The sequence below is a fragment of the Pseudophryne corroboree genome, chromosome 1 (assembly GCF_028390025.1).
Source record: "Pseudophryne corroboree isolate aPseCor3 chromosome 1, aPseCor3.hap2, whole genome shotgun sequence".
NCBI lineage: Eukaryota > Metazoa > Chordata > Amphibia > Anura > Myobatrachidae > Pseudophryne > Pseudophryne corroboree.
In genome coordinates, this window is record NC_086444.1 from 670157607 (window position 1) to 670183551 (window position 25945).

Sequence of the window (25945 nt, forward strand, 5' to 3'; positions counted from 1 at the left end):
CAACGGAGAGTGGCGTCCCGCTCGTCTGCGTAGCTAAGTGCACTTAGGTGTACCTTGTGGATGGGAATCTTCTTGGTATCTTGGGGGCAGTGTCCGGGTAAGTACTGGGAGCAGTTCACTCCGGACTGGTCGACCTTCTCTTAGCCCTGATCTCTGCACAAGGACGCACCGCTGGAGATTGGGGCTAAGAGAATCAGGGCCGTTTCTTGGGGCAGGCGAGCAGTGCAACCGCACTGGGCGCCCGCCGCGGCACTAACTGTGGCTCCCTGCTTCCCCCTCCTATTTCTCCCCGAGTAACCCGCTCGGGGGGCGGAGCTTCACGGAATGATGCGGTTGCGTCATTACATCACGACGTAACCCCGTCACTCCGCAAAACTCCCCCCCCCCCCGAGCGGAGTACAGAGGGGGATCCAAGTTAGGAAGAGGGAAAGGCCGGTGCGAGGAGCGACTGGTGAGGCGGGCCGAAGAGCGGTAATCGCCTCTGTAAGTATTCTCTCTCTCTCTCTCTCTCTCTCTCTCTCTCTCTCTCAATGTGTAAAATGGGGACACCTGCCGTAATGTGTGAAATGGGGACTCTTGCCTGCCGTAGTGTGAGGATTTAATGTATCAAGGGCATTGCGGTGTGTGGCATTATATGGTGCAGGGGGCATTACTGTGTGGGGCTTAATATGGTAGAATTTTTTTTTCCTTTGGTGGTCGTGATCTGTTGGAGCAGGGTCAAAAACTGGATTGTGAGGTAGTCTTTTCAGACGAGGCCATGCCCATTTAAATGAGGCCACACCCATTTAAATGAGGCCACGCCCCTTGCCAGGTGCGCGGGCAAGTTTTTTTTTAAATCTAGGTGTGTGTGTGTGTGTGTGGGGGGGGGTACATTTTTTTATGTCATGGGGGGGCGCATTTTTAAATCTCGCACTGGGAGCCAAATTGGCTAGAAACAGCCCTGAAGAGAAGGTCGACCAGTCCGGAGTGAACTGCTCCCAGTACTTACCCGGACACTGCCCCCAAGATACCATGAAGAAACTGGAAGAAGTATATGGTTAAATGACTTGCAGAGTGAAGCTGAAGAACTTCGGTAAAGAAGAACTGAAGACTGTGTTTAATGATTAAAAGACGAGGCAGAAGAGCTTGGACTTTGAAGAAATGAAGACTGTGGTTTGTAATTGAAAGACGAAGCTGAAAAACTTGGACTTTGAAGAAATGAGGACTGTGGTTTGTGATTGAAAGACGAGGCTGAAGAACTTGGACTTTGAAGAAATGAGGACTGTTGTTTGTGATTGAAAGACGAGGCTGAAGAACTTGGACTTTGAAGAAATGAATACGTCTGTGGAAACCACCGTTAGCACCTGGAGCTCCTCTACGACCTGGGACCCCGTGAGTGTTTCCACGAGTGGCAACGGACTTAGACAGCAGGACTGCAGCAGCGTTTAGGTAACCGATGGATGAGAGCAACCAGGACCAGGGAACCAGAAGTAACCTGGGAGCACAGAGCTGGAGAACCTTTCACAAGGAGGTAACATGAAGCACTGGCACTCTCCCTCTGAGCCAGACCCCTTTTGTAAGGGGAGAACAAGCAGGATCGGCTGGACACAGATTGAGAACTTCATTGGTAATACTCTGGTCTCCAACATGGCTGCCCCCAGCACAGGAGACATACTTAGCTGTTAGCACACAGCTTTAGCCAGCTTCTGTCTCTGACACATTATACTGTGTCACCACTAGAGGACCTTACTGCATCGATCCCTGCTGCAGCGCCCAGGTCTCCAGACCCTCGGCCCCAGGCCCTTGGTAGCTGCACATCCGTCCAGAAGGACCCGCCGCCAGCAGCTCCCTGCCGCCGCGCCAACCAGCGGGATGGTAACCCGCAGGAGCACCCGACGGAGGTAAGGCTCCGGAGCCTGACACATACATATGACTAAACCCCTCCAGTACACACATGACTGACCCCCAGTGCACACATATGACTGAACCCCAAGTACACATATGACTGAACCCCCAGTACACATATGACTTACCTCCTCCAGTACACACATGACTGACCCCCCAGTACACATATATGACTGACCCCCCAGTACACATATATGACTGACCCCCTTCAGTACACACATATGACTGAGCCCACCAATACACCGAGCCCTCCAATACACACATCTAAGACAGGCACCCACTCCCCCAGTAAACAGATATAACTCTTTTTCCTCTCTCCCCCCTCCCCCTCTCTCTCCCCCCTCCCCCTCTCTCCCCCCTCCTCTCTCCCCCCTCCTCTCTCCCCCCCTCCCTCCTCTCTCCCTCTCTTTCTAATCCCGCCGCCCCCCCCCCATACAGTTTTAACATACCGCTGCTCACTCCCCTCCGAGTGACTGTTATAAGTTCCCACAGCCAGACATAGTAGGTAAATATTTTACCCCCCCCTCCTCTACCCAAACATTGTAGTATTGTAAGTGCCATTTATATTGTTCCTACTTGGTTTCTAATGATTTACTTGAATGTTTGGTCCTAAAAACTGAAAAGAGCAATAATATGTAGAAAACCCTCAGCTTATTCACAATATTTTCTATACTTGGTCAAATAACCATTCCTGTTTATGATGTCAGTCAATTCTTTTACTCTACCTGCGGATGGCCTGTTTGAGATATAAGGGGAGATGTACTAAGCAGTGATAAAAGTGGAGAAGTGAGTCAGTGGAGAAGTTGCCCATGGAAACCAATCAGATACTCTGTATGCTTTTATAGTATGCAAATTATAAATGTTATGTCATTGCTGATTGGTTGCCATGGGCAACTTCTCCACTGACTCACTTCTCCACTTTTATCACCGCTTAGTACATGTCCCCCATAATGCTATAAGGCTGTATGCTGTTTGTGCATGGTGGAAGTTGCAACATTGCTATTTATACGCCCCTGAATGGAGCATAGCATGAGGAAACCATTTAATTACATTGTTACATAGAGAAGCAGAAAACACAGCTTTACAGACAGGTCTGTTGGTTTCGGAGCAGTACAACTGAACTCGCACATGATCAAACACAATGGCATAGACCATCGGAAAACACAATTCGTAAAATGCAATTCTTAGTAAATTTAAGTCAACCTTGACAAAACATGATTCTTAGTAAATTTACACCTCTGTCTCACATAGATGTAAAAGAACTGAAAGTCCTAGTGGTCAGTGGGCCTGATTCATGTTTATAAGTAAAGCAAAAAAAACGCAAGTAACTTTGTGTCTGGAACAAACTATGGGGTATATTTACTAATATTCGTGTTTGAGTCGATTTGTGTTGTGTTTAAACTCATTTTTTATCGGGTGCATTTTACTGCAACTTTTTGAATCCTGATACGGTAATTTACTAGGATGCCGAGTTTGCCACATTCGTGTTTTCCGATGTCGATGTGATTCGTAATGTCAGGCAGTGTTTAAGGGAGTGATTAGTAAGACACTGCCTGACAAAACACAATGAATCCCGGGTGGATCTGTGAGATCCGTGCAGGGCTTCATTGTGTACCTTAAAAAAAGTGTTTAAAGTGTTAAAAATTCAGAAAAAAATTGCGTGGGGTCCCCCTTCTTAAGCATAACCAGCCTCGGGCTTTTTGAGACGGTCCTGGTTGTAAAAATACGGGGGGAAAATTGACAGGGGTTCCCCCATATTTTAACAACCAGCACCGGGCTCTGCACCTGGTCCTGGTGCAAAAAATATGGGGGACAAAAGACGTAGGGGTCCCCCGTATTTTTAACACCAGCACCGGGCTCCACTAGTCAGAGAGATAATGCCACAGCCGGGGGACACTTTTATATTGGTCCCTGCGGCCCTAGCATTACCCCCCCCCCAACTAGTCACCCCTGGCCGGGGTACCCTGGAGGAGTGGGGACCCCTTAAATCAAGGGGTCACCCCCTCCAGCCACCCAAGGGCCAGGGGTGAAGCCCGAGGCTGTCCCCCTCATCCAAGGGCGGCAGATGGGAGGCTGATAGCCTTTTGTGTTAAAAAAATATTGTTTTTTGTAGCAGAACTACAAGTCCCAGCAAGCCTCCCCGCAAGTTGGTACTTGGAGAACCACAAGTACCAGCATGCGGGGGGGAAATGGGCCCGCTGGTACCTGTAGCTGTACTACAAAAAATACCCAAATAAAAACAAAACACACACACCGTGATAGTACAGTTTTATTAAACATACATGCACACTTACATACTTACCTATGTTGACACGAAGCAGTCGGTCCCCTTGTCCAGTAGAATCCCGGTATACCTGTAAATAAAATTATACTTACAAAAAATCCGGGGTAGATCGGTCCTCTTCTTATAAATTATAATCCAGGGACTTGGTAAAATAAAAAAATGGATTACCCGAACCACGCAGTGAAAGGGGATCCATGTTTACACATGGCTCCCCTTTCCCCGACTGGCGGGACCCCCCGTGACTGCTGTCAAAGAGGGTCCCCTCAGCCAATCAGGGAGCGCCACGTCATGGCACTCTCCTGATTGGCTGTGCGCTCCTGAGCTGTCAGTCAGGCTGCGCACTGTAGATACAATGTAGCGCATAGGTGCTCCATTGTATCCAATGGTGGGAACTTTGCGGTCTGCGGTAGACCACGAGGTTAAGTGGGGTCACTCTTGTGGTTGGCCCCACTTAACCTCGTGGTCTACCGCAGACCGCAAAGTTCCCACCATTAAATATAATGGAGCACCTATGCGCTACATTGTATCTACAGTGCGCAGCCTGACTGACAGCTCAGGAGCGCATAGCCAATCAGGAGAGTGCCATGACGTGGCGCTCCCTGATTGGCTGAGGGGACCCTCTTTGACAGCAGTCACGGGGGGTCCCGCCAGTCGGGGAAAGGGGAGCCATGTGTAAACATGGATCCCCTTTCACTGCGTGGTTCGGGTAATCCATTTTTTTATTTTACCAAATCCCTGGATTATAATTTATAAGAAGAGGACCGAACTACCCCGGATTTTTTGTAAGTATAATTTTATTTACAGGTATCCCGGGATTCTACTGGAGAAGAAGACCGACTGCTTCGTGTCAACATAGGTAAGTATGTATGTATGTAAGTAAGTGTGCATGTATGTTTAATAAAACTGTACTATCACGGTGTGTGTGTTTTGTTTTTATTTGGGTATTTTGTTTTTGTAGTAGAACTACAGGTACCAGCGGGCCCGTTTCCCCCCCGCATGCTGGTACTTGTGGTTCTCCAAGTACCAGCTTGCGGTGAGGCTTGCTGGGACTTGTAGTTCTGTTACAAAAAAACAATATTCTTTTTTTAACACAAAAGGTTATCAGCCTCCCATCCGCCGACCTTGGATGGAGGGGACAGCCTCGGGCCTTACCCCTGGCCCTTGGGTGGCTGGAGGGGGGAACCCCTTGATTTAAGGGGTCCCCACTCATCCAGGGTACCCCGGCCAGGGGTGACTAGTTGGGGGGGTAATGCCAGGGCCGCAGAGACCAATATAAAAGTGTCACCCGGCTGAGCATTATCTTTCTGACTAGTGGAGCCCGGTGCTGGTGTTAAAAATACGGGGGACCCCTACGTCTTTTGTCCCCCATATTTTTTGGACCAGGACAAGGTGCAGAGCCCGGTGCTGGTTGTTAAAATATGGGGGAACCCCTGTCAATTTTCCCCCCGTATTTTTATAACCAGGACCAGCTCAAAGAGTCCGAGGCTGGTTATGCTTAGGAGGGGGGACCCCACGCAAATCATTTTTAAAATTTTTACACTAAACAGACCCTTTCCCATAGATAACCATGCACAGATCTCACTAATCCGTGCATGATTATCCAAACTCGCCTGGAAAAAGCAGGTCTATTTTTTTGCTGCTTTTTTTAACGATTCGCAAAAAAATACACCCGCAATTGAGCATTCAGAAGCTAACACCCAAATACGAATGCATAGTAAATTCCTGTGTTGTATGAACAAACAGCCGCGTTTGACCGATGGTCTATTCATTCGTATTTCTGAACTTAGCCGTGAAAACCTTTACGAATTACCCAAACACTGCCGAGATTTGTGCTTAGTAAATTCCGTGTTGCCACTTAGAACAAAAAAAAGCACAAATCGGACAAACTCGGATTTTTAGTAAATATACCTCCATGTTGTTATGCAAGGGGAGCAAATACATTTATATTTTTTCTGTGAAGGGTAAATGCTGTCTGCTTTTGCATACAGCCAACACATGTTTGACAGCTTTATTTTTATACTAAAATTTAGATTTCAATGTGAATACACCCCACCCAAATCTAACACTCTCTGCACACGTTACTTCTGACTAATCTGCAGTGCAACATTGTTTTGCCCAGTAGCTTTACTTACATACATGAATCATGCTCAGCGTACACTAACAATGTACTGTAGCTTTGTTGCTCCTTGCTATTGTGTGAATAAGATTCGCATTTTGAGTAAAAAAGAAGTTCGGTGCTGCCAAGTCACATGGACCCTGCTTTCGGTGATGAGCTATTTGGAGCTATTTGAGCACAGTGTAAGTGAACACATCTGTACTTGAGTGGTTATCAACTAATTAAAATAAATAGAGATCCTTTAATCTATGAATATACTGTAGTTTAACATAGATTTACTCCACAACAACAGCCCTAGAATGTGTACTCAATGTTCATTATATACATACTTTTCCATCAAAATGTTCTTTTAAGTAAATAGGGTAATAGTAAATATGTAATTGGCCTAGAATATAAACTCTATTTAGCTAATACCTGTATTTTATATTTTACAGACACGTTGGTGGGCCATTCTTCTAATTATATTAACAATGGCGGCTATGATTGTTGGAACAATATATATTCTTGGCAGAACTCTGGATTCTAATAAAGGTAATATATACTGAAGGGAAATATATAATAAAAATGTTGACACTATTTAAAGAGCAAGGAAAACCCTACTTTTAGATGGTCATGCCCATTTAAGAATATTAATGAATTAAAAATAGTCTTGCTTATTCTTATACTCTATAACTAAACATGCAAGCAATCCAATTCTTTTGTTGAAAATATACCTATTTAAATATCTACTTAGAAAGGTGCTGCCTCCCTATTGTTAATAATATTAATCATTAAAGTGCAATTACCATAAATACTAGACATGCCACATTAGAAAAATGCTTCATGGATTTCTGGCCTCGAACAGTGACTGAGTGATGCGGAATAATCTGATGTCTGACAAACACGACGATCTGGAACAAAAATCTGAGCAACAATTTAAGTTACTCTATCACATGCCTTGTTCCTTCCTGTGCCACAGATCGAACAAGCGCACAGACTTGGTCCAGAGATGGAGGGGAATGGTGATCATCCCCACCGTTTCATAGCCAGATTCCTGGAATTTAGGATGAAGGAGAAGATTCTCATGGCTTCTAGAAAGTGCTCTCAACTGACTGTTGAAGATAGTTATCCTGAACTTTCAGGATTTCTCTGCATCGGTGGCACAATAAAGAAAACTATTTTCTCCAGTTTACTGTAGTTTGGTGGAAAACAATCTCAGATTAACCCTCCTCTTCCCACATGAAATGTTACGCTACAGTTTGTTTTATAGGAAAACACTGTAGTGTAGCATTTCGTATGCAGATACAGCCACAGTTACACACAGAATATAGGCTTACCACATACTGGGGGTAATTCCAAGTTGATCGCAGCAGGAATTTTGTTAGCAGTTGGGAAAAACCATGTGCACTGCAGGGGCGGCAGATATAACATGTGCAGAGAGAGATAGATTTGGGTGTGGTGAGTTCAATCTGCAATCTAAATTGCAGTGTAAAAATTAAGCAGCCAGTATTTACCCTGCACAGAAACAAAATAACCCACCCAAATCCTAACTCTTTCTGCACATGTTATATCTGCCTCCCCTGCAGTGCACATGGTTTTGCCCAACTGCTAAAAAATTTCCTGCTGTGATGAACTTGGAATTACCCCCACTGTATGTTAATCAGCAAAAGCTGCGTGTTCATCTTATTCACATTGTGATGTGAATAAAATTAATTTTTGGCAAAAAAGGCACACAATGCTGATGGCGTTGCACGGGACCTGTTAGCTCACTCACACCAGGAAACTCCTGCTGCATGGAGTATTGAGGCAAGATGTATTAGGACACATCTGTAACTTATTGTTATTGTAACAAGTTGAAAGTAATTTTTAAGAGATATTCTGTGCAAATAAATCAATGGTGCAGCTATAACCTAAATCCAATAGTGCTTCCCCACTGCACTTAAATTACAGATTAAAAATTACAAAAGATAAGATATAGATTACAAGCACTCCAAAGATGACCAACTTCACCAACAATTCACTACAAGGTGAGAGATAAAAGAAGTACCGTTTTCAAGTATCTCATATTCACAGATATCAGATGGTATTCCAATAGTTCCTTTTGATAGAATCTGCAACAGAATGTGTCCCCTTCATGTATATAAGAGCTAATTAGCTCACAACGGGGTACACAAGGGAAAATACCATAGTGCAAAATATTGTTTTAAAATACATAAATTTAATAGTACATCACACTTACAAACATAGTAGACATAAGCGCATATAGAAAGATCCCCAGCAGCAACAAGCAGAGGAGTCCTGGAAACACACGGATGGATCTGTGTTCACTGAACAGTCAGGCTCCTGAACCGGATTTCAGTACAGGACCTCCAAAGTAGAAGCAGATTACAACCTCTCAGTGGGATGGTAAGGACAGGAGAGCGCTTAACATGTTTCAGACATTCACCCTTCATCAGACACGCTTCTGATTCTGAATTCTCCACATGGTTGTTTGCTGCACAAGCACTTTTGATCCATGTGTGTGAGATTCTATTGTGGAGGGTCCATTACCAAAAATTGTTCTAATTTTGGTTATACACTCAGGAGAATTTTTGCAAGTTCTATTTGAATCTTTCTGGATGTAAGAATTTTCTTAATTTATTCAGGTGCTTTTAAGGACAGTTTTATATACACATTTTCCATCATGGCAGCAGATGGGCCTTATCAAATTTATTGAGTCTCAACATTATGTCTCTCTTTCGAGATTATAAAATTCCTCCAGGTTGTGATAGACCAGTTGTATTTACAATTCCAACTTGTGTATCTGGTCCTGCTTTTATTATTGTTACCCCTGATGAAGTTGATTAGATGAAACGCGTAGGGTCTGTCAGTCATGAGTTGGCAATCCAGTCTGTGAGGATTCTCCCTTTTTTGAGCTCACACCTTGTTAAGGTGAGGGAGGATCCATTTTACCAACACCATATTCTGGACTACTCTCGCTGCTCTATGTGATTAAACCATAAATTGGTACTAATTGGCCTTTGGCCGTCTGTTTGGGTGATTTTTTGGTGACGGGTTTCTTGCCTTAGGACTCCGGATAATAATTGCCATAATAATTCTCCAACTAGCAATACATACCTGTTTTGATCTTTTCTGGAAGAATTTAAGAAAACATTATTCAACCAATATAGCGCACTTGGGAATTGTGGTTTATTTTATGTATTTTTGAGATTTGTCAACAGAGATCTTTCCTGTAGTGTCCCTCCTGATCAGGCGCAAGATAAGGATATTGTTGTTATTTTATATATATATATATATACTGTATATATATATATATATATATATATATATATATATATATATATACTGTATATATATTGTCACAACTGAGGGTTTTGGCTGACAGGAGAAAGCCTCAGTTGTAGGGGCTGAGAGGAACTTAAACCGGGGAGGTTTAATCAGACCCCTGGACATGTAAGTGTTAAAAGGAAACCCGAAGGTGTGACCATGACAACCAGGTAAAAGTCAAAATAAAAGTTTATTAACAGACTCCGTGTAAACAAACAGCATTCAAGGTAAATAATGGCAATGATAAATAATATGATTCCTGGAGCACTCTGACCATGAAATGGTTACACAGGACACTGGTAGGTAAGAACAGCTGTTACAGTCCTTAGATGGAATAACCTTACCAGGCCTGGCTGTAGTAGTGAAGATATCCAAGGAACATGCCAGTAGATGGAACAGATGAAGTTGGTAACTTGAATCAGCTGTTGTAATTGCTGGATGGAACCAGCCAGGTGGTAAGACACGGAGTGGATGCGGAATGGAATCAGCCAGATGATAAAGTCACTGAATGAATGCTGGGTGGAACCAGCCAGGTGATGAAACACGGAGTGAATATAGTAAGATGCTAGGGAGCGTGGAAACAGAGGAATTGAAGGATGATTACCGGTGGTAGTGGATACTGCTGGAAGCAGATGAAATAGCTGGAAACTGGATCAGCCACGGAGGACTGCAGAGTCAGGCTGCACCGCAGGATGGTAGGCAGGTGCGGGTCTCTTTGGTGGATGCTGGAGACAGGAGCTGGAACCTGGAAACACAACCACAGGAAAGAGACTGGAACAAGGTATGACAAACAAAGCACTGACGATTTCCTGACCCAGGCACAGGATACTTATACCTGCAGCAATGCAGGCATTGGCTGGGCAATTATGCAGATTTCCAGAGGCAGTGGATTGGAGGAACTGAGACATGTGATTAGATCCAACAAGGCTGCGCCCATGTTAGAACTTGGAGGGAAAACTGGCTTGGGAAACCATGTGGAAACATAACTGTAATGGCGGCGCCGGCCACAGAGGACAGGAGTCGCCAGACTGACAAATGTATGCCGAGACTCGTGGATGACAACGGAGGCCGCGGCAGGCATGGAACACCACACTGACAACCAGCACCTATAACACAGGAGCGGCGGCGGAGGCCGCGGAGAACGGGAGACGCCATGCAGGATTCAAACATGGCGCCGCTGTGACAGCATCTCAGCGTGACAGGAGGAATGTGCAGTATGTGCACACAGATGAGATCCGGCCTTGGAACGCTGAGCGAGCCTCAGAAGACATCTGAAAGGCAGGTAATGGCGTCCAGATACCCGGATCGTGACAGCACCCCCCCCCCTTTAGGAGTGGCCCCAGGACGCTTCTTAGGCTTTAGAGGAAACTTCGAGTGGAAATTCTGGACCAAGGCAGGAGCATGGACATCAGACGCATTGGTCCAAGAGTGTTCTTCAGGACCATAGCCCTTCCAGTCAATAAGATACTGCAAGTGACCGTAACGGAAACGTGAGTCCAGAATCTTGGCCACCTCATACTCGACTCCCCGTTGAGTCTGAACTTTAGGAGCTGTAGAAAGTGCAGAATGAAACCGATTCAGGATAAGTGGTTTCAACAAGGAAACATGGAATGTCCTGGGTATTTTTAAGAAGGGAGGTAACTGGAGTCTGTAAGCAACAGGATTGATGACTTGTTCAATTTTAAAAGGACCGATATAACGAGGAGCAAATTTCATGCTGGGAACTCTCAACCTCAAATTCTTCGTGGACAACCATACTCGATCACCCACCTTGAGAGCCGGAACCGCTCTACGCTTCCTATCGGCAAACTTCTTATACCTAAATGAGGCTTTAAGCAGGGCTGCGCGGACATTCTTCCAGTTGTTTGAAAACTGACGCAAGGTGACATCCACTGCTGGAACAGAAGTTGCTGGAAGCGGTTGGAACTCTGGAACCCTAGGGTGAAATCCATAGTTGATGAAGAATGGTGTTGAGGAGGATGAGGAATGGTATTGATTGTTGTGGCTAAACTCGGCCCTGGGAAGGAGTTGAACCCAGTCATCTTGGGAGGAAGACACGTAAATGCGGAGGAAGTCCTCCAAGTCCTGATTCACCCTCTCGGTTTGACCATTGGTCTGAGGATGGTAAGCTGTGGAAAACTTTAACTTGACTTGGAGGGCTTTACACAAACTTAGCCAAAATTTGGCTACAAATTGTACTCCACGATCGGAGATGATTTCTTCAGGGAGACCGTGAAGTCGAAAGATCTCTTGGATAAAGGCTTGAGCCAACTTGGAAGCTGATGGAAGACCGGTGAGGGGTATGAAATGTGCCATCTTGGTGAACCGGTCAACTACCACCCAGATGGTATTAAACTTGTTGCATATATACGCAGATCTGTAACAAAGTCCATCGACAAATGGGTCCACGGTCGACGGGGAACAGATAATGGAACCAGTTGCCCCGCAGGAGACTGGCGAGGAACTTTGTGTTGGGCACACTTTGGGCAAGAGGCAATAAACTCCTTGACGTCCTTCTTCAGAGTTGGCCACCAGTAGGACCTAGAGATAAACTCGAAGGTTTTCTGAATGCCTGTATGTCCGGCAAAACGGGAAGCATGGGCCCAATGCATGAGCTTCTTCCTTAACACCGGCTTCACAAAACTTTTCCCTGGTGGGGGCGTAGAGTCCATCCCTACCGTGGAGAATGCCAATGGATTAATAATAGGATGCTTGTCTGAAGACTCTGACTCGTTTTCTTGCTCCCAAGAGCGGGAAAGGGCATCGGCCTTGCGATTCTGAGAGCCCGGACAGAATTGGAGTTTAAAGTCGAACCTGGAAAAGAAAAGTGCCCATCTGGCCTGACGGGGGTTAAGACATTGTGCGCCTTTCAGGTATAAAAGATTCTTGTGGTCAGTAAGTATCGTGATTGAATGAGAAGCTCCCTCCAACAGATATCTCCACTCCTCAAGAGCGAGCTTGATGGCTAGCAACTCCTGGTCGCCAATGGCATAGTTACGCTCAGCTGGGGAGAACTTCCGGGAGAAGAAACTGCAGGGATGTAGATGGCCATCTTTAGCCCTCTGGGATAATACCACTCCTAAAACACAAGAGAGGTGTTATTCACACCCCAACTCCCGGCGCAATTGATTAATTTAATTGTTTGAATTCAGCTGCACACATTAAAGGATTAGCTAAATCCTATAACAATTATATTAAAGAAAAAGGAAAGACAATGGTGCGCTTGAATTTAAACCAATTGTAATTATTTATATAAATATATATATATATATATCTCAGTAGGTGTCCGCTTTCACTCACCACCGAAATAAACAACAAAGAGTCTGCCTTGATTCATATATAATTATTTTACTAAAATAAATAAATAGACACACATACATAAATAACTAAAATTTTGTATGTTCCACACACTACAATGAAAGGCAGATAGAATCCACTAATACTGAAAGAGCTTGGCAGCAGTAGTATAATTGTATTGATGGCAACAATATATATAAGTGACACTAAACAGACTTATCCAAATCTGTTACATCCAATATGTCACACTGAATATAAATACTGTAACAACTGCCAATATGTATCACATGCAAGTTTCACACAACCTCCTGCGACTGGCGTCCCAGTGCAGAGGATTGATTACTGAGTTCTTACCCGACCTGCGGGAAATGTCCGGTATTAGGATGCACGCACCCGGAGGGATAGAAATTCTGTATGACTTCAAAACTGTAATGCTCACCGCCGGTGAGCAGTATGTTAATTTCAATCCTGGCGGGCAGGTAGATCGGTGTGATACCAGTGCACTGTTTGCAGTATGAGCGCTGAGATATTGCACTCTCAGGTCCTGGCAAGCGGACAACGGGAGCTCCAGTCAGCGTCTCAGGTGTAACCACCGCTTGTAAGATGACCGCTGGAGATAGCACACTCTCGGGTCCTAGCAGGTGGACAGCGGATTTTCTGATCAGCGTCTGAGATAGGGCTGCCGCTTGTGCTCAGACCGCTGAAGGTAAAACACTCTCAGGTGCTGGCAGGCTGACAATCGGGAACTCCGGTCAGCGGCTCTGTGCGTGTGGATCCTTCCGTCAGTGTGTGGTTCGTCCCGGGACTCGGGACTTCCTCAAGACTAGTCTTGAGGAAGTCCCGAGTCCCGGGACGAAACGCGTTGACGTCATCTCCCTGTCTGTCCGACCACACACTGACGGAAGGATCCACACGCACAGAGCCGCTGACCGGAGTTCCCGATTGTCAGCCTGCCAGCACCTGAGAGTGTTTTACCTTCAGCGGTCTGAGCACAAGCGGCAGCCCTATCTCAGACGCTGATCAGAAAATCCGCTGTCCACCTGCTAGGACCCGAGAGTGTGCTATCTCCAGCGGTCATCTTACAAGCGGTGGTTACACCTGAGACGCTGACTGGAGCTCCCGTTGTCCGCTTGCCAGGACCTGAGAGTGCAATATCTCAGCGCTCATACTGCAAACAGTGCACTGGTATCACACCGATCTACCTGCCCGCCAGGATTGAAATTAACATACTGCTCACCGGCGGTGAGCATTACAGTTTTGAAGTCATACAGAATTTCTATCCCTCCGGGTGCGTGCATCCTAATACCGGACATTTCCCGCAGGTCGGGTAAGAACTCAGTAATCAATCCTCTGCACTGGGACGCCAGTCGCAGGAGGTTGTGTGAAACTTGCATGTGATACATATTGGCAGTTGTTACAGTATTTATATTCAGTGTGACATATTGGATGTAACAGATTTGGATAAGTCTGTTTAGTGTCACTTATATATATTGTTGCCATCAATACAATTATACTACTGCTGCCAAGCTCTTTCAGTATTAGTGGATTCTATCTGCCTTTCATTGTAGTGTGTGGAACATACAGAATTTTAGTTATTTATGTATGTGTGTCTATTTATTTATTTTAGTAAAATAATTATATATGAATCAAGGCAGACTCTTTGTTGTTTATTTCGGTGGTGAGTGAAAGCGGACACCTACTGAGATATATATATATATTTATATAAATAATTACAATTGGTTTAAATTCAAGCGCACCATTGTCTTTCCTTTTTCTTTAATATAATACCACTCCTACTCCAACGGAGGAGGCATCCACCTCTAAGATGAAAGGAGAGTCGGTGTCGGGCTGTTTCAGAACTGGTGCAGAGATGAAACGTTGTTTTAGAAGATGAAAAGCTTGCGTAGCTTCTTCAGACCACTTGGACGGGTTAGCACCCTTCTTGGTTAATGCAGTGATAGGCGCCACAATGGCGGAAAAGTCTCGTATGAACTTCCTGTAATAATTGGCGAACCCTAAGAACCTCTGGACCCCTTTGAGGGTTAAGGGTATCGGCCAATTCTGGATTGCTTGTAGTTTCTCAGGATCCATCTCTAGTCCGGAACCGGACACAATGTAACCTAGGAACGGAATGGATTTAACTTCAAAGACACATTTCTCCAATTTGCAATAGAGATGATTGACACGGAGACGGGACAGAACCTCCTTTACCCAGAAACGATGTTCCTCCAGATTATTGGCAAAGATGAGGATATCATCTAGATAAACCACGACATGGCGGTATAAGATGTCTCTGAAGATCTCATTCACGAAATGCTGGAAGACAGCTGGAGCGTTGCTCAATCCGAAGGGCATGACGAGGTACTCATAATGTCCATCACGGGTGTTAAAAGCGGTCTTCCACTCGTCACCCTCACGGATCAGGATGAGATTGTAGGCACCCCTCAAATCCAACTTTGTAAAGATGGTTGCTCCGCTGACTCTATCGAAGAGCTCAGTAATCAAAGGTAAAGGATACCGGTTCTTGACGGTAATGTCGTTCAGACCTCTGTAATCGATGCACGGTCGCAGACCACCGTCCTTCTTCTTAATGAAGAAGAAGCCTGCGCCAGCTGGAGAAGAAGAAGGTCGGATAAAACCTTTTGCCAGGTTCTCTTTGATGTACTCCTCCATGGAGTGCGTCTCAGGCAGAGACAATGGGTAAGTACGGCCTCGAGGTGGAACCTTCCCTGGAATGAGATCAATTGGGCAGTCCCATTCTCTATGAGGAGGAAGGATATCAGCAGAAGCCTTACGGAACACGTCCGTGTAGTCTTGATATGGAGGAGGTGGAACATCAGACGACCTGGGGAAAGAAGAACAAACAGGAAGCACTTTGGACAAACAAGTCTTAGCACAGGAGGGACCCCATGCTAGTATTTGCGTAGTCGTCCAGTCAATCGACGGATTGTGGAGACGGAGCCATGGAAGGCCCAAAACCACTGGATGTGTGGCTCTTGGAATCACTAGGAAGGAAATAAATTCTGCATGAAGAACTCCCACTCTCATACGAACTGGTAGAGTCCTTAGAGAAATAACTGCGTCGAAAATCTTGCTGCCATCTACTGCAGTTAAGGAGATGGACGAAGGAAGTCTCTCGGTGGGTAGGGACCACTATTTAACATAAGCTTAGGTTATGAAATTCCCAGCTGCTCCAGAATCAAGGAGGGCAATGACGTTCCTGTAACGTTGAGCAATTTGGAGCGAGACTGGGAGATTACAATCATGAGGAGATGGAGAGGAGATCATTACTCCTAGCCGGCCCTCTCCTTTGCGAGCTAGGATTTGGAGTTTCCCGGACGTTTGGGACAGGCATTGATAATGTGAGACGGAGCTGCACAATAGAGACAGAGAGACTCAGAGAGACGTCTTCGGCGCTCAGCGGGAGATAGACGGGAACGGCCAATTTGCATGGGCTCATCCTTGGATGGAGACGGTTGACGAAGAGGAGGAGCAGAAGATTTTGGAGCAGATGATCTTCCTCGCTCGGTTGCTCTCTCTCTGAAACGTAGATCAACCTTCGTGCAAAGAGAAATTAGCTCATCCAACTTAGAGGGCAAGTCTCTGGTAGCTAACTCATCCTTGATGCGTTCTGATAAGCCATGCCAGAATGCAGCATACAGGGCCTCATCGTTCCATGCCAGTTCGGATGCCAGGATTTTGAACTGTATGAGATACTGTCCCACAGTACGTGTTCCCTGGCGTAAACAGAGAATCTCAGATGAAGCAGAGGTTACCCGGCCTGGCTCGTCGAAGATGCGCCTGAATGTTGCCACAAAGTCCGTATAGGAGGACAGCAGGGGATCAGACTTCTCCCATAAAGGTGATGCCCAGTCAAGGGCTGAGCCGCTGAGAAGGGAAATGATATAGGCAATTTTAGTACGGTCGCTGGGGAAATTGCCAGGCTGAAGCTCAAAGTGGATTTCGCATTGGTTAAGAAATCCCCTGCAGAACCTTGGAGATCCGTCAAACTTTGCTGGCGTTGGAAGATGAAGACGTGGAATGGAAATGGGTAAGGTGGGTGGGGTTACAGCTGGTGTCACTATAGTGGACGCACCGGACGTGCCAGGTCCACGGAGGGTTGTTTGAATCCCATCCAGCCGCGTAGAGAGATCCTGGAGACAGCGGATGATGTGGCCTTGTGCAGCCTCCTGATGTTCGAGTCTGGCTGCCAGTTCTTGCATCGGCCTAGCCGCTTGATCCTGGTCTCCGGCTGGATTCATAGAGTCAGTGCTTACTGTCACAACTGAGGGTTTTGGCTGACAGGAGAAAGCCTCAGTTGTAGGGGCTGAGAGGAACTTAAACCGGGGAGGTTTAATCAGACCCCTGGACATGTAAGTGTTAAAAGGAAACCTGAAGGTGTGACCATGACAACCAGGTAAAAGTCAAAATAAAATTTTATTAACAGACTCCGTGTAAACAAACAGCATTCAAGATAAATAATGGCAATGATAAATAATATGATTCCTGGAGCATTCTGACCATGAAATGGTTACACAGGACACTGGTAGATAAGAACAGCTGTTACAGTCCTTAGATGGAATAACCTTACCAGGCCTGGCTGTAGTAGTGAAGATATCCAAGGAACATGCCAGTAGATGGAACAGATGAAGTTGGTAACTTGAATCAGCTGTTGTAATTGCTGGATGGAACCAGCCAGGTGGTAAGACACAGAGTGGATGCGGAATGGAATCAGCCAGATGATAAAGTCACTGAATGAATGCTGGGTGGAACCAGCCAGGTGATGAAACACGGAGTGAATATAGTAAGATGCTAGGGAGCGTGGAAACAGAGGAATTGAAGGATGATTACCGGTGGTAGTGGATACTGCTGGAAGCAGATGAAATAGCTGGAAGCTCGAAACTGGATCAGCCACGGAGGACTGCAGAGTCGGGCTGCACCGCAGGATGGTAGGCAGGTGCGGGTCTCTTTGGTGGATGCTGGAGACAGGAGCTGGAACCTGGAAACACAACCACAGGAAAGAGACTGGAACAAGGTATGACAAACAAAGCACTGACGATTTCCTGACCCAGGCACAGGATACTTATACCTGCAGCAATGCAGGCATTGGCTGGGCAATTATGCAGATTTCCAGAGGCAGTGGATAGGAGGAACTGAGACATGTGACTAGATCCAACAAGGCTGCGCCCATGTTAGAACTTGGAGGGAAAACTGGCTTGGGAAACCATGTGGAAACATAACTGTAATGGCGGCGCCGGCCACAGAGGACAGGAGTCGCCAGACTGACAAATGTATGCCGAGACTCGTGAATGACAACGGAGGCCGCGGCAGGCATGGAACACCACACTGACAACCTGTACCTATAACACAGGAGCGGCGGCGGAGGCCGCGGAGAACGGGAGACGCCATGCAGGATTCAAACATGGCGCCGCTGTGACAGCATCTCAGCGTGACAGGAGGAATGTGCAGTATGTGGACACAGATGAGATCCGGCCTTGGAACGCTGAGCGAGCCTCAGAAGACATCTGAAAGGCAGGTAATGGCGTCCAGATACCTGGATCGTGACATATATATATATATATATATATATAAATATATACAAAAGCTCTCACTCACTGATAACCCTTTCAGACATCTTATAAAATCCCGGGTTTTTGCACATGAACACGCATCAACCTGGGATTTTGGCATGTCTTTAAAGGCCCCGGCCTGGGAACATGTTCCCGGGTTGCCGACCCTGCAATTGACCAGGGATTTTCCCGGCTTAGGTCTGAAAGGTGCGACCTGGGAATTTGCTCCCGGCTCGCATCTAAATGCCTATGATTGGTGCTGGACCAACTGGAATGGGGGGGGCTGCCTGAAGGGGGCCGGAGTGAATGAGGGGACGTGCGCCGGCTGCTGTAGTCTGTGCGAAGCCTAAAAACAGAGAGGTGGCCTGTTGTGGTGAGTGTGAGAGGGAGTGTGTGTGTGTGTATGTATGTGTATGAATTTGGCATGCGTGTGTATATTAAATGTATGTGTGTGTTTGAGAGTGACATGTGTATGTGTAAGAAGTGTGTGTGTAAGACATGTATGAGTGTGACGTTTGTGTGTGTGTGACATGAGAATAGCCTGGTCTGCCCTGGCTGCCAGGGCAGACCAGGCTTATGTCTGCAAGGGGTTGACCCGAGAATTTCCCAGGTCTCAGGTTTAGTGTGAAGGTAGTCTCCAGCAAAAATCCGGGATTTTTCAGAGATGAAAAACCCGGGACTGAGCAGGGAAATTCCCGAGTCATATGTTTGAAAGGGGTATGACTGACTCATCACTAATTCTCTTACTTCCTGATATGTTAGGAAGCTGAAATTTAACATAGGTATGTTTCAGCTGGGAAATAGCAAAACTATGTAATTAGAATTTTAATAAACCTCCCCTAAGGGGATGAAAAGGGGGTTGACATAATGATGTCATTACCGATGCATGGCTTGTGTTGCTAGAACAATAACACCCAAACGGACAATCGGATCAAAATTTGGATTGCACCTCCAGTGTATAGAATTTATAAACTGCAAAAATGAGAAAGCCTTCACTCACTAACTCACTGACTGACTCATCACTAATTCTATCACTTTCCGATATGTTAGGAATCTGAAATGTAACATAGGTATTCTGCACGTGAGAACTAGGAAAACTATGAAATTAGAATTTAAAAAAACCTCTCCTAAGGGGATGAAAAGGGTGTTGACAGAATGACGTCATTACCGATCCGTGTCCAAATGGATCAAATGCGTGTACAATCGGATCAAAATTAGAGATGAGCGGGTTCGGTTTCTCTGAAACCGAACCCGCACGAACTTCATGTTTTTTTCACGGGTCCGAGCAGACTCGGATCCTCCCGCCTTGCTCGGTTAACCCGAGCGCGCCCGAACGTCATCATGACGCTGTCGGATTCTCGCGAGACTCGGATTCTATATAAGGAGCCGCGCGTCGCCGCCATTTTCACACGTGCATTGAGATTGATAGGGAGAGGACGTGGCTGGCGTCCTCTCCATTAGAAATTAGATTAGAAGAGAGAGAGAGATTGTGCAGAGTCAGACAGAGTTTACCACAGTGACCAGTGCAGTTGTTGTTAGTTAACTTTTATTTATTTTAATATAATATATCCGTTCTCTGATATATCCGTTCTCTGCCTGAAAAAAAACGATACACAGCAGCAGCCAGTCACACAGTGTGACTCAGTCTGTGTGCACTCAGCTCAGCCCAGTGTGCTGCACATCAATGTATAAAAGGCAAAGCTTATAATAATTGTGGGGGAGACTGGGGAGCACTGCAGGTTGTTATAGCAGGAGCCCCCAGGAGTACATAATATTATATTAATTTAAAATTAAACAGTGCACACTTTTGCTGCAGGAGTGCCACTGCCAGTGTGACTAGTGGTGACCAGTGCCTGACCACCAGTATAGTAGTATATTGTTGTATGTATTGTATACTATCTCTTTATCAACCAGTCTATGGCCCTCATTCCGAGTTGATCGGTCGCAAGGCGAATTTAGCAGAGTTACACACGCTAAGCCGCCGCCTACTGGGAGTGAATCTTAGCTTCTTAAAATTGCGACCGATGTATTCGCAATATTGCGATTACTAACTACTTAGCAGTTTCAGAGTAGCTTCAGACTTACTCTGCCTGTGCGATCAGTTCAGTGCTTGTCGTTCCTGGTTGACGTCACAAACACACCCAGCGTTCGCCCAGGCACTCCCACCGTTTCTCCGGCCACTCCTGCGTTTTTTCCGGAAACGGTAGCGTTTTCAGCCACACGCCCCTGAAACGCCGTGTTTCCGCCCAGTAACACCCATTTCCTGTCAATCACATTACGATCGCCGGAGCGATGAAAAAGCCGTGAGTAAAAATACTTTCTTCATAGTAAAGTTACTTGGCGCAGTCGCAGTGCGAACATTGCGCATGCGTACTAAGCGGATTTTCACTGCGATGCGATGAAAAATACCGAGCGAACAACTCGGAATGAGGGCCTATATTAGCAGCAGACACAGTACAGTGCGGTAGTTCACGGCTGTGGCTACCTCTGTGTCGGCAGTCGGAACTCGGCAGGCAGTCCGTCCATCCATAATTGTATTACAATATATACCACCTAACCGTGGTATTTTTTTTTCTTTCTTTATACCGTCGTCATAGTGTCATACTAGTTGTTACGAGTATACTACTATCTCTTTATCAACCAGTGTACAGTGCGGTAGTTCACGGCTGTGGCTACCTCTGTGTCGGCAGTCGGCAGGCAGTCCGTCCATCCATAATTGTATTATTATTATAATATATACCACCTAACCGTGGTTTTTTTTTCATTCTTTATACCGTCATAGTGTCATACTAGTTGTTACGAGTATACTACTATCTCTTTATCAACCAGTGTACAGTGCGGTAGTTCACGGCTGTGGCTACCTCTGTGTCGGCAGTCGGCAGGCAGTCCGTCCATCCATAATTGTATTATTATTATAATATATACCACCTAACCGTGGTTTTTTTTTCATTCTTTATACCGTCGTCATAGTGTCATACTAGTTGTTACGAGTATACTACTATCTCTTTATCAACCAGTGTACAGTGCGGTAGTTCACGGCTGTGGCTACCTCTGTGTCGGCAGTCGGCAGGCAGTCCGTCCATCCATAATTGTATTATTATTATAATATATACCACCTAACCGTGGTTTTTTTTTCATTCTTTATACCGTCGTCATAGTGTCATACTAGTTGTTACGAGTATACTACTATCTCTTTATCAACCAGTGTACAGTGCGGTAGTTCACGGCTGTGGCTACCTCTGTGTCGGCAGTCGGCAGGCAGTCCGTCCATCCATAATTGTATTATTATTATAATATATACCACCTAACCGTGGTTTTTTTTCCATTCTTTATACCGTCGTCATAGTGTCATACTAGTTGTTACGAGTATACTACTATCTCTTTATCAACCAGTGTACAGTGCGGTAGTTCACGGCTGTGGCTACCTCTGTGTCGGCAGTCGGCAGGCAGTCCGTCCATCCATAATTGTATTATTATTATAATATATACCACCTAACTGTGGTATTTTTTTTTCTTTCTTTATACCGTCGTCATAGTGTCATACTAGTTGTTACGAGTATACTACTATCTCTTTATCAACCAGTGTACAGTGCGGTAGTTCACGGCTGTGGCTACCTCTGTGTCGGAACTCGGCAGGCAGTCCGTCCATCCATAATTGTATTATAATATATACCACCTAACCGTGGTTTTTTTTTCGTTCTTTATACCGTCGTCATACTAGTTGTTACGAGTATACTACTATCTCTTTAACAACCAGTGTACAGTGCGGTAGTTCACGGCTGTGGCTACCTCTGTGTCGGAACTCGGCAGGCAGTCCGTCCATCCATAATTGTATTATTATAATATATACCACCTAACCGTGGTTTTTTTTTTCGTTCTTTATACCGTCGTCATACTAGTTGTTACGAGTATACTACTATCTCTTTATCAACCAGTGTACAGTGCGGTAGTTCACGGCTGTGGCTACCTCTGTGTCGGCACTCGGCAGGCAGTCCGTCCAACCATAATTGTATTATATACCACCTAACCGTGGTTTTTTTTTCATTCTTTATACCGTCGTCATACTAGTTGTTACGAGTATACTACTATCTCTTTATCAACCAGTGTACAGTGCGGTAGTTCACGGCTGTGGCTACCTCTGTGTCGGCACTCGGCAGGCAGTCCGTCCAACCATAATTGTATTATATACCACCTAACCGTGGTTTTTTTTTCATTCTTTATACCGTCGTCATACTAGTTGTTACGAGTATACTACTATCTCTTTATCAACCAGTGTACAGTGCGGTAGTTCACGGCTGTGGCTACCTCTGTGTCGGCACTCGGCAGCCCGTCCATAATTGTATATACCAGTGACCTAACCGTGGTTTTTTTTTCTTTCTTTATACATACATACTAGTTACGAGTATACTATCTCTTTATCAACCAGTCTATATATTAGCAGCAGACACAGTACAGTGCGGTAGTTCACGGCTGTGGCTACCTCTGTGTCGGCACTCGGCAGCCCGTCCATAATTGTATATACCACCTAACCGTGGTTTTTTTTTCTTTCTTTATACATACATACTGCAGTGCCACTCCTAGATGGGCCCGGTGTTTGTGTCGGCCACTAGGGTCGCTAATCTTACTCACACAGTCAGCTACCTCATTGCGCCTCTTTTTTTCTTTGCGTCATGTGCTGTTTGGGGAGGGTTTTTTGGAAGGGCCATCCTGCGTGACACTGCAGTGCCACTCCTAGATGGGCCCGGTGTTTGTGTCGGCCACTAGGGTCGCTAATCTTACTCACACAGCTACCTCATTGCGCCTCTTTTTTTCTTTGCGTCATGTGCTGTTTGGGGAGGGTTTTTTGGAAGGGACATCCTGCGTGACACTGCAGTGCCACTCCTAGATGGGCCCGGTGTTTGTGTCGGCCACTAGGGTCGCTTATCTTACTCACACAGCGACCTCGGTGCAAATTTTAGGACTAAAAATAATATTGTGAGGTGTGAGGTATTCAGAATAGACTGAAAATGAGTGTAAATTATGGTTTTTGAGGTTAATAATACTTTGGGATCAAAATGACCCCCAAATTCTATGATTTAAGCTGTTTTTTAGTGTTTTTGGAAAAAAACACCCGAATCCAAAACACACCCGAATCCGACAAAAATAATTCGGTGAGGTTTTGCCAAAACGCGTTCGAACCCAAAACACGGCCGCGGAACCGAACCCAAAACCAAAACACAAAACCCGAAAAATTTCAGGCGCTCATCTCTAATCAAAATATGGATTGCACTTCAAGTGTATAGAATTTCATAAACTGCAAAAATGGTCCTGTCACTTTATCTGCTATGGGTGCTCCTCAGGTAATGCCAAGAACCATGGATTAATAGTTACTTACATTTAGAGATGTGCGGCGGGCACTTTTCGTGTTTTGTGCTTTGGTTTTAGATCTGGATCCCCGCTCGTGTTTTGGATTTGGATAGGTTTTGCCAAAACCACCCTTTCAGGTTTTGGTTTTGGATCTGGATGATTTTTTTTTAAACCCATAAAAATAGCTAATATCACAGAATTTGTGGGTAATTTTGATCCTACTGTATTATTAACCTCAATAACATTAATTTCCACTCATTTGCAGTCTATTCTGAACACCTCACACTTCACAATATTGTTTTTTGGCCTAAAAGTTGCACAGAGGTCGCTGTATGACTAAGCTAAGCGACACAAGTGTACGGCACAAACACCTGGCCCATCTAGGAGTAGCACTGCAGTGACAGATAGGATGGCACTTAAAAAACTAGTCCCCAAACAGCACATGATGCAAAGAAGTAAAAGAGGTGCAGTGAGGTAGCTGTATGACTAAGTTAAGTGACACAAGTGTGCGACACAAACACCTGGCCCATCTAGGAGTGGCACTGCAGTGGCAGACAGGATGGCACTTAAAAAAAAGAGGCCTCAAACAGCACATCATGCAAAGAAGTAAAAGAGGTGCAATGAGGTAGCTGTATGACTAAGCTAAGCGACATAAGTGTGCGGCACAAACACCTGGCCCATCTAGGAGTGGCACTGCAGTGGCAGACAGGATGGCACTTAAAAAAAACTATCCCCCAAACAGCACATCATGCAAAGAAGTAAAAGAGGTGCAATGAGGTAGCTGTATGACTAAGCTAAGCGACACTAGTGTGCGGCACAAACACCTGGCCCATCTAAGAGTGGCACTGCAGTCCAACTGCACTAATGGCAGATACTCGATGCACGTCTAACACCAACATAACTGTCAAGGCCTCAGTTATCTGCTTTGCAACAGGATGACTGCTGTCATATTTCATCTTCCTCGCAAAGGACTGTTGAACGATCATTTGCTTAGTTAAAGTAGTACAAGTGGTCTTCCGACTTCTCCTCCGGGGTTGACGATCGACTCTCAGCAGCAACAACAGCAGTGGCAGCAGCAGCAGTAGGAGGAAGTGGTTCTTGATCTTTCCCTATTTTATCCTCCAAATTTTTGTTCTCCATTATTTTTCTGGAGTTATATAACAAAATGCAGCACAGGAGAGCGTACCTCTACACCACCCAGGGCAAACCCTGTAAAAATTATTTGGACTGAATATTAATAACCCCTTTATTTTGAGTAAATAATATACAGCACAGGACAGCACCACTGAACCTATATGGCAGAACCACTGGACTGGACTTATACGGCAGTACCACTGGACATATACGGCAGAATCACTGGACTTATACGGCAGTATCACTGGACATATACGGCAGTATCACTGGACTTATACGGCAGTATCACTGGACTTATACGGCAGTATCACTGGACTTATACGGCAGTATCACTGGACTTATACGGCAGTATCACTGCACTTTTACAGCAATATCACTGGACTTATACGGCAGTACCACTGAACTGGATTTATACGGCAGTATCACTGGACTTATATGGCAGCACCACTGGACATATATGGCAGTATCACTGGACTTATACGGCAGTATCACTGGACATATACGGCAGTATCACTGGACTTATATGGCAATACCACTGGATTTATACGGCAGTACCACTGGATTTATACGGCAGTACCACTGAACTGGATTTATACGACAGTATCACTGGACTTATACGGCAGTACCACTTGACATATGCAGCAGTATCACTGGACTTATACGGCAGTATCACTGGACTTATACAGCAGCACAAGGACACCACCACTGGACTGATGCAGCACAACACAGAACCACTGGACTGGACTTATACAGCAGCATTGGACATATGGCAGCAGAGGACACCACCACTGTGACTGTACTGATGCAGCACAAGACACAACCACTGGACTGTTGCAGCACAACACTGCACCCCTGGACTGGACTTATACAGCAGCACTGAACATATGGCAGCAGAGGACACCACCACTGTAACTGGACTGATGCAGCACAAGAGACCACCACTGGACTGATGCAGCACAAGACAGCACTGGAATGGTTTTGCCTCATTCTGGTTTCCTAGTTTCCGTG

The 25945-nt window shown here is 45.5% G+C and overlaps 1 protein-coding gene across 1 annotated transcript in view; it reads left to right on the forward strand.

The window, feature by feature from the left end:
- Positions 1-25945, forward strand: part of LOC134906534 (disintegrin and metalloproteinase domain-containing protein 10-like) — a 286183-nt gene that overhangs the window by 253074 nt on the left and 7164 nt on the right. The window contains exon 15 of the mRNA XM_063914722.1: positions 6719-6815. Coding sequence (XP_063770792.1) covers positions 6719-6815 — 97 coding nt within the window. The remainder of the gene's footprint in view (positions 1-6718; positions 6816-25945) is intronic.